This window comes from Python bivittatus, unplaced genomic scaffold, assembly GCF_059951505.1.
Source record: "Python bivittatus isolate LINGU-HERP-01145 unplaced genomic scaffold, Pbiv_v1 ctg000410_np1212, whole genome shotgun sequence".
NCBI classification, from domain to species: domain Eukaryota; kingdom Metazoa; phylum Chordata; class Lepidosauria; order Squamata; family Pythonidae; genus Python; species Python bivittatus.
In genome coordinates, this window is record NW_028277067.1 from 6,664,027 (window position 1) to 6,674,169 (window position 10,143).

At 37.4% G+C, this 10,143-nt stretch overlaps 1 protein-coding gene across 1 annotated transcript; it reads right to left on the reverse strand.

Moving 5' to 3' along the window:
* Nucleotides 1–864: 864 nt before the first annotated feature.
* On the reverse strand, nt 865–9,242 carry LOC103062735 (keratin, type I cytoskeletal 12). The gene is made up of 8 exons (XM_007440240.2): nt 8,730–9,242; nt 7,805–7,887; nt 7,125–7,281; nt 4,746–4,907; nt 4,269–4,394; nt 3,500–3,714; nt 2,254–2,291; nt 865–968 (listed from the first exon to the last, which is right to left on the reverse strand). Exons 1-8 carry the CDS (start codon nt 9,240–9,242, stop codon nt 865–867), a joined length of 1,398 nt encoding a protein of 465 aa, XP_007440302.1.
* Between the last annotated feature and the right edge of the window lie 901 nt (nt 9,243–10,143).

Below are 10,143 nucleotides of genomic sequence, written 5' to 3' on the forward strand. Positions count from 1 at the left end.
TTTAGGAAAAAAAAAATCTGTGTTCCCCGCAATGAAGCAATCACAATGGTTGTTATTTCTTAAAGTTATTAACATCTGAGGAAATAATAGGTAAGGAATTTAGCCTATAGCAATTTTAAATGCATCTTTCTCAGTGCGCATTCTTCAGAATTCTCCACTTCCTGCATCTTTTGTTGTTTCTGTGCCCTGATTTGCTCCTGATTGTCAAAGATATTAACCCACATTTTCAAATACTGTTTTGTTCCATGTCATCTCTGCCTGTAAATCTCCTGTTGATAACTGTATTCAATTCTTCTTGTATGCGTAATCTGGATTGATATTCACAGTGCTTTCTTCTATGACATTCACAACCTTTACTTATTTTTTCAGGAATAAGCTGAACTAAATCTCCAGGCAGATAGCTAAATTGTTAATGTGAACCCTATCAAACTTGTGATTTATATTCACTAGCTATAGGGATGCTGATATAATTACAGAACTGTACAACTTCAGTACGTTTTAAATCATCCATTCAATATGAAAACCAGAATGTATGTACATAAGAATCTAAGGCAGGTATAACTTGCAAACAGAAGATTTATTGTATTGCAGCAGAAAAGAGAATGTAGTTTTCACTACAGTATTTTGAAGTTAGAAGAAAGCATATTGTGTAGGATTTATTTTTCCGGATTCCTTGGGTTGGTTCCATACTTAATCATTCTTTGATTTCAGTGAGTCTTCTCTAAGTAAGTATGACTAAATTTGAACCCCTGTCCCTTATTAGCAAGAAGCTGCTAAGCTGCAAATTGATAACTGATTCCAATGGCTTTCTTCTGCCTGTGCTTTCGCTTAAAAGCAAGCTTTGAAGGATTTCCTCCTTGCAGTTTATTTAGCTGTCTTTTCTTCAACCGATTTCACTTGGGAAGAGATGACTTTGCCATCCACCAATTCTTCCACAATGGTTTTAACCACCCTGGTTTTGGTGGGTTCTGACAAAAGAAAATTATGATAGCGTTATTGATTAATAATATAACTTTTAAAAGCAGCACCTTAATCAGTAAAACTTTTAACCATAAAATGATAATTATATGAGGAAAATTGCTTGAAATGAGTTGACGAAGAGCCATATATGCATGGGGATTACACATTAACACAAATATGGAAAATCTGAAAAGCTATATGTTGCAAAACTCTGTTTTAGTTACATGAGCAAAGGTTTTAGGTATCATTCCAACAGCCACCTAGATCTTAAATGTAATACAATATGAAGTGGCAAAAGACAGCTTCTAGGGACGAAACACACACATATGCTATTGCTTTCCAGTTACAGTATTATGTAAGTCAATGGGCCTTATAGAACTGGCAATATATTTATAGCCATACTGACTCCAAGATACAAACTATCAAATGGATCAGGTTAATACTCTTTTTTTGAACTTATGTTTGGTGACAAGCTTTCTAACTGCTGATAATTGGAAATTATTAAAACAAATGTCCCTTATACTTTCCTCTTAATGTCCCAATTTATTCTGCACATTTTTCTTTCTCCTGGCTATTAACACTTTCTATATCTTCAGCAGCCCTGCATGAATGAATGCAAATCCCCCTTCTCCCCCCAAAAAAGCCTAATAAACCATTCCCCTACAGAATGTCCAACTTTGCTTTTCAACTCATACTTTCCATTCAGCATGGATTTTAATCATGCTGGCTGGGAATGGTGGGAGTTTGGAGACTAAACCAATGTTACTCAAGTCAGCTGTGAAATGGGCCATCTCACCCCTTAAATTGGTATCATCAATCTCTGCCTTATGCACCTGCTACTTTTGGTCGATGCTTCATAGTTCAAAGTCCTGATGGCAGCTTAGACTGTGATACTGGTCCAGCAGATTTTAAAAGTAGCAGGCAAACATACAATTTGGATATGAATGGAACAGCCAAGGATTTAAAATGACTTTTCTTAGTCTACTGTCCTTCAGACATGTTAACATTCAACTTTCAGAATTCCTGGCTAGTCTAGCTTTTGATTATCCTAGCTGGATATTCTGAGAAATGTAATCCAGTACATCTGGAGGTCATCAGATCTGCGTCTGAGCTATCAGGTGGAATTTAGGTCACTGGAGGAGTTAAAGATAATTAAACCCATGTATTTCATTTTATGAATTGAAATTGTTCATAAAGAATTATATTCAATTTTGTGTGATACATTTTTAAATATACCAAGTGTAAATACAAATACAAAACAGTATATTTCTAAAAGAATAGGATTATAATTACCTCTGATATGAACTTTTGTCTCGTATGCGGTACGGAGACTGTTAACAAAGAACATAGTATTAATAATATTGCAATGCTTATCTGAATTTTTTTAAAAAAAGATTGAGAGCAATAAAGATCTGAGTAAAGAGAGAGAGAGACCCATATTCTGTGTCATGCATCTTATAATTCTAATTGTGTGTTATTCCTATGTATAAAATATTTGAAGTCAACTAAATCAGTTAGGTAATGATGTTCAGCAGATCAGAGCCTTTGAGATGTGGGGTTTTTTTTCAAAAGGAAATGCGGTAAATTAATCATTTATGGATGCTCTATGAGTTTCTAGACAGTGCAAGAGAATGTTGTACATGCAAATTAGATTCCTATTTTACTTTTTTAATGTGGAGATTTTGAAATTAGTCTTGCTTGGTTCCCCAGAGACCACTAATGTGAATGTCACTTGTTATTTGGTAAAATTAGAGAATAAATAGCAGGAGCAATCAATAAATAAGGAAATAAAAATAACTCCAAGAGATGCTTAATAGTTTGCTTTAATATTTTTTAAATGAAAGCATTATTTTATTTTGCTTTACATGTGTTTCTGATACATGATAAATATATTCCATGATTCTGTTGTCTAAAAATAAGAAGAAGAACTTAGAGGGAAAATGAAATTGGAATGGTTTGCAAGCATAATCAAATTCAAACAGAAAAAGAAAGTAGAAAACGGTTTAAAACATAATCCAGTGTTCATTTATTCAGAAGTAAATTCCAGTGAGGGCAGATTTCCTAGAATGTGTCTTCAGTTTGCAACATACTATCTGTCTGCATATTCACTGTCAGTGTAGGTGTGTGAAAATACCTTCATTCTATTTTAAAATAAAGCTCTTTCTTATACACTAGGATTGATCTGCGTATCAGGAAGACCAAACTTCTGTCCTGCATTTCTTATCAACACATCAACAAATGTATAGTAAGAGACTTTATGGTTGAACACACAGATTCCTTTCCTCTGATGGGAATATTTAGCTCCTATTTCTAGCTTGCTTTCTAAAAACATAGGCTTTTGGTCTGATCCAATATGGTACCTATCTAGTACAGTGTTTTCCTTCTTGCAGTGACAAAGAACATGATTGTGAAAAATCCACAACAGAAGGTGAATGCAGTAGCAGATATGTGTTAATAAATACCTTCAACCTGAATCTACCACCATTCAGTTTCATTGTATAATCATTGCCTCATCCAGTTTTAAGAGATATTTACTTACCTTTCCCCATCTAGCAGACGTCTATATGTTTCAATTTCCATTTCCAGTCTGATCTTGATGCCCAGCAATTGCTGATACTCTGAATTTTGGCACTCTGTTTCAGACCTGATCTGCTGTAGCTGTTCCTCTAGGCTACTGACTTGAAGTTGTAACTGGGAAAGCTGAGTGCTGTAGTTCCCTTCAGTTTCTGCCAAGGTTCCTTCCAGGGAGGCTTTCTGTTAGTTGGAGACATACACACATGGAGGCGAAATGATTATGATCTCTCAGCATTATTTCTCCACCTTCCACCCCAAATCTCTCTGCATTTTGTGACTGGGATTGCTAACCACGTACAGATTTTTGTTTCGTTTTTGGCACAACAAACATAAATACAATCTATATTGTGCCTATAACTTTTTTCAGCCTTATAAACAACCCCGCAGAAGTTACTAGCCATTAAAAAAAATTGTGGTAGCCTGGCTAGAAGCTAATTGTCATTGTTTCCATGCTAGTCTCAGGTCAGTGAAAGTCATCCCCTTTTAAGCCAGCAAGGAAATGTAGGCTGCTATAATTTATGGGCATCCTAAATTGTGATTTGAGGCCTGAATTCTGAATTTGGATCAGTGCAGCCTTGGGAATGTACTTTCAGATAGAGGCCTGTAACTCCTCCTTCACTTTGAATTTGTAAACCAAGTTTTCTGAAAACAAAAGGTAAGTCTTTTTCAGACAAGAGAAGCAGAAATTTCTTTTGATTTCATGCTGTTTGGAGGGAAAGGAAGCAAAAACAAACCTTTGCCAAAAGGGATTGTAATTCAATTTCCAGGGACTGAAGACTTCGTTTCAGTTCTATTAATTCATTTCTGGCTGTGTTTGCAGCGCCGGCATCATCATGGATCTGTTGCTGCAGCGGTTGGCTCTGGAAGGAGGGAAAAGTTCAATAAAATATAACTTGGAAACAGCATATAGAGTGAGAGTGGGCAATACTGGGGGGAGGGGGGAGGCTGCTTTTAATTTGGGTGCACAACAGCCATAGTGCCTGCAGCATTAATGTAATATAGGTGGACTATAACATACATGAGTGGGATCAGAATTTTCTGGGGTTTAAGGGGACTTTCTTGGGAGTAGGGTATTTTATTCTTTTAAAGAGCTGAGTTTTAAACTATTTCAACATATACAATAGTTTTTGTGAATTACCAAACTGACATTTTTGGTGCAGTTGGAAGAGACTTGAGTTTGAAAAAATTAGTTGGGGTGCAGGACATCTTACCATTTTGATGAATTGTTCTTCCGCTTCTCTACGGTTTTGTTCTGCAAGGTCTTCATATTGTGCTCTCATGTCATTTAGTAGCTTAGTCAAGTCTATTCCTGGAGCAGCATTCATTTCCACTGTGACGTCCCCTGTAGAACTGCTCCTCAGTAAAGTCATTTCCTGAATATGAAAATTGGAAGCACATTACTTGTACATTTCAGAACCAGTGAAATGTTGTGGTGCTTTCTGAAATCTACCTGAGAAACAGGAATGAAGCCATTGTAAAGCAGTGCCTCTTGCTGAGAGATGAAGAATAGGAAGAGCCACAGAACCCCTGTTCATCCCTCTGTTGATTTGTATCTACTGTAGGTCTTATTAGGTGGAGAGCAAAAGCAGACAAATGTAGCTCTTTCGGTGCAAGCACTACCAGACTAAATCAACTCAAGTGGTTTGCAATTATGTAGATAATTTTAAGGTGCAATTTTAATTGCAAACTCAAGTTTGAGTTTGCAATTATGTAGATAATTTTAAGGTGCATCTTTTCACGTCTCTCTAAGTGAAGGTTTGGCATTTCTAGATGTTGATAAATTATTCTTAATATATTTGTTGGAAGGATCCCCGGGACAACAACATGGAAAATGATGTGTATCTCTTTGAGTCTTGCCTTGGGGCTTTGGAATGGATCCATTCTTCTTGCCTGGCTTTGGAGCATCTATCAAGCATTGGGGTACTAAGTTAACGTAGGGGGTTCCAAAAGTGGAGTGTACACCCAGTGTTACTTATATTTGTTCTAGACTAGGAATTTTTCCTGTTTTTTGTTCTAGCAGTGGCATGGGGTACTCCCCAACCTCAGTTATACTTCAGTGTAATCAGAAGAGAATCATTCTAATTTTTTCAGTATCAATGTTGCTTTTTTGAACTGAAGACAGTTTGGTTTTTTCCTTAGTAACTTGTCTCAGCTCATAATCATTTCAGCCTTGGGACATTTCATACGCTTCTCATGCAATGCTTGTGACGGGAATTCACGCCAGTTTCTGCTCCTTTGGGTTTCTACATGCCAAAGCTGCTTTGTATGAAGTAAACCACCTAACTTACCTTTCAAGTAACTGGCTGCCTAGGCTGAAAAGGGTATTACTGTATTTTATTCACAGTAACAAATAGCTGGATCAGGGACAGTGAGAGAGAAGTTTTTAGATTTGTTTTCTGGGTGGGGTGCATGTGAAAGATTTTTATTAATTCCAGATCCATGTATACTCAAATGTACAGGGAAGAGAAACCAGTGAAAAGGTAGAAAGAATTGTCTTTGAGCACATTGAGGAAAGGTGTTAAATCATTAGTTTGTTTAGCAACACACCCCAGCCTTATCCCTCCAATCAAAAATTGCTATGAATTGTTGAAGTTAGACATATGGAGACTCATCTCAGTGCCTTTAACCCAGTGTTTGCCAGATTTTGATGAGGGCTGAGCTTGTCCTCTGGGAATGGCCTAAATATTCCAGCTTTATCTGGAAGTGTTAGATAATGATTTGCTAATTGATACTTGGAGGAATTTACAATCCAAGCTACAAAGCCCAGCCCCAATCTGTCTTGCGTAATAATTTTGTATCACACAGGCAGAAGATGGTAGTACACTACTAATTAAATGATGACACAACTAAACTCCGTAATTTTGATAAGAGTATTATCTGCTGACAGTTCAGCTGGATTCCTTAATATGGATTTTTTTTTCCTGCTCAGGTGGGCTTTTCATAATGTTATAACAAATGTGATTAAAGACTGAAGGAAAATGATAGAACTACTCTCTTTTCATTGATGCTACTAAATGTAATGGTACAATCTCTGATTGTTAAAATAAACCAGTCTAATTGATAAATGATGATAACAAATTATGTTAGCACTAGTATTCTGTTTAAATATTATTACGTTGTTGAGGGTTTAGGTGAACCATTCAAGCTGAATAGTCAGAGAGATAAGTTTGAGGATGATTGAGTGAAAATTACCTGCTATGGTTACCAAGTAAATGTCATGGATAAGATATTCAAACTGGAGTCTTCCCATGTCCCAACTGAACATTCTATGGATAGCACTAGACACCTGTCTTGCATTCTGCAGGCTCCCAGTGTCCTAATTCAGATATCATGCTAAATTGTAAGTTACCTGCATTGTCTCTAATTTGGGGTTCTTGAGATGTCTTAGACTACAACTCCTAGAATTCCCAACCAGCTCTGGCAAAGAGTTTGAGAATTGTAGTCTCATATTTGGAAGGTTACAACTATGAGTTGAAAAGGGTTGGTTTAGTAGGTTAAGACTCAACAAAATTCAGGTTCTCTTTTTGCTGCATTTGATATCCATGCAGTCAGTTCTGTATATTAGGATGGAAACCAAAGAAGTCCTTTACCTCATCATGATTCTTCTTAAGATATGCCAGTTCCTCTGTGAGACTTTCAAGCTGTGCTTCTAGGTCAGAGCGATTCATGGTGAGATCATCAAGTACTCTGCGCAGACCATTGATGTCGCTTTCAACACTCTGGCGAAGGAAGAGCTCATTTTCAAATCTGGGGGAAACACATTAAGTTATCAAAAAATATAAGCAAACAGCTCAATTTACCAATTAAAAGTCAAAATTAGAACTGGAAAGCACTTTGCAAATTCAAAGTATTGACTTGGAACTTAATTTAAGCTAATTTAAGGAAGTTCAAAGAAGGAAAATTTCCTTCTTGCTGCTTCCTAATACAGCTTCTGGTGCCCCTGAAAAGTCACTAATATACTGCATCCTATTCTGCATCTTCATTTTTTTTCATTTCACCTCCACTAATTCTGTCCCAATACTTAGTGGTTTAGAAACAGAACAAGCTGCTTACAATCTTGAAAAAAAGTCCTTTCCAAATAAAGGTTGAATGATCTTCAGGAAAGGACAGCATGGTTTTCAAGAGGTTGGCTTGGTGGGATTTGTTGTTGTTCAAGTTATTAGAGCAGATAGATGGAGTCAGTAAAGGTGTTGATAATGGGTCTGAGAAGTAAGACTTGTAAACCAGCTCATCTCAGGAATTTCAAAACTGAAAAATGTATTCAACTTACTTCAGTCGGAAATCATCAGCAGCAAGCCTGGCATTGTCAATCTGTAAGACTATATTGGCATTCTCAGTGGTCATGTTCATAATCTGAAAAGAACATCATTTATTGATACATTTCCACTTACAAACCAATAGTAAATGCACGTGCTAGTAGAAAATACTGTCTAGTTATTATTTTACTAAGATATTTTATATAATGAGGGATTGCTAATAGAGAATGTGCTGGAGAAAAATGATACCTTGAAATGCAGTTTTATTTATTTGCTCAGAATAGAAACAATTCCTTCAACAGGCTTACCCACAGCTAAGTGAGTATGGAATTGTATCTTATTTTTTCCAAAATTACTGTATTCCATACATTGTTTAAAACCTTTTCCTACTTCAAATACGAAGTGTAGATAGGCAAAGTTTGTTTTTAAACCAATTTTTACATAAATAATTGCATTTTAAATTATTTTTGTCATATGATCTGTATATTTATGATAATGTTATCAATTCTGTTTGAATTCAAGTGCTTCCCTTCATGTGTATTAAGCATCAACAATTTCACATGGGATTCTATTAATTAAATGGTTCCATTGAGATAAGAATTTTTTTCGGTTGAACTGGAATTCTTCCCCCACTCCCATTTATGTTAGATATTTCTGGATATCTTTAGTAGACATATTTAGTAGACATTGATAGAGATATTAGCTGTCATGGGAGCCGCCCATTGCAGTATTGGCAAAGGTAGAATCCTTAATTTATTTTGTATTCTTATAGAAATGAGAGAAAATGTTAGTTGCACAAGAATAAGAAGCTACATACAAGAACTCATACTTTATGGAGTATTGGAACTTGTGTGGGTTCCAATAATTTCAGTGAGGTTTTCTAAGAGATGTTTCTATTCAGGGAATAGACCGAATCTTAGAGAATGTTTGCTTTCTTACCTGGTTGCGGAGATCGTCAATTATATGAAAATACTTGCTGTAATCACGGGACACTCCAGGTGCCCCAGGTCCGTTTTTCTCATACCAGTGGCGAATTTTACGCTCAAGCTCAGTATTGGCCTCCTCCAGGGAGCGCACCTTTTCCAGGTAGTTTGCCAGGCGGCTATTTAAGTTCTGCATGGTTTCCTTCTCAGCACCAGCCAAAAAGACACTGTCACCAGCTCCGTAGCCCCCACTCATGGCAGCAGATGAGCTGGAGCGATAGTTTGCTCCGTAAGCACCACCTGCCGCAGAGGCACTGCCAAAGCCAGCACCGCAGTAGCCGGTGCCGCCGCCGCCACCAAATCCAGATCCACCGAAGCCACTGCATATACCCCCTCCATAGCCACTGCCTAGCCCTGTCATAGAGCCCCCACCAAAGCCATACAGACTGCCTCCACCAATGCCTGCCATCTTAGCACCTCCGTCATAGGAAGAAATTTTCCTAGACGCAGTAGAAATTCGAAGAGACATTGCAGCTCAGTGATGTGAAATTGCTGAAATATAACAGGCAGAGTCAAAGGGCAGGCAGAGAGTATGCTAACGGGGCAGTTTCCTCTGTCTTTTATACTGTATAGCATCATTAGGGTGTTGCTTCTGTAATTCCTCCTACCTCTGGTGAAATTTTTTTTTTTTTTGTCTGCTCAGCAGATGTAAACTACGACTGGTTTTCTCCTCCTCCCCCCTCCCCATTAGCATTTAATTCAACCTGTGTCCATTTGCAGTTTGGTGCCCCGAGGGTGTTTGTTATGCTGAGGGTGGAGTAGGGAGGAACAAAGTCAAAAATTAATTATGATATTGCAGTTGTAGGTGAGTAATTCTTTCCCTCATCTTCTACCAGACCCCAGGCATAACTCTTCCTATTCCCAGAGCAAATCTTCAAGTGACATTAATTTGTTATATTACCTTCTGAGCTTCCTTTGCTCATTCACATAGTAGAATTGTGGAGGACTGCAGCGTTTGCCTCACAGTCACATTTTCTTATATGAGGATTTGTTTTTCTGAGGTCAGTAGGGTAAAGGCCTGACAGGTGGTACAATAGGTGCTATGCGCTGCTTCATTTTAAAATGTAGTAATCAACTTTCTTGGTTGGCACATTTCCTCCCACTCATTCTGTTGAGTGGGGTTTTGGGAACTTCCCCAAAGTCATGCCCTCATGGGACCACAGGAGAGGATTGTACTCTCTTTTGCTTAAGACATTGTGTCAGTTGGCCATTTACTCTCCCTGCTGCTGGAAAAATATTTTGGAAAGACATGAAATGTTACAGCATTTTCATTCTCTTGTTGTTCTTGAGGTAATATGCTCCACTATCTTGGAATTTTAAACAGGAAGCATAAACCTTTAAAAATGAAGGTTTCTGCTTCCATTTTGGGG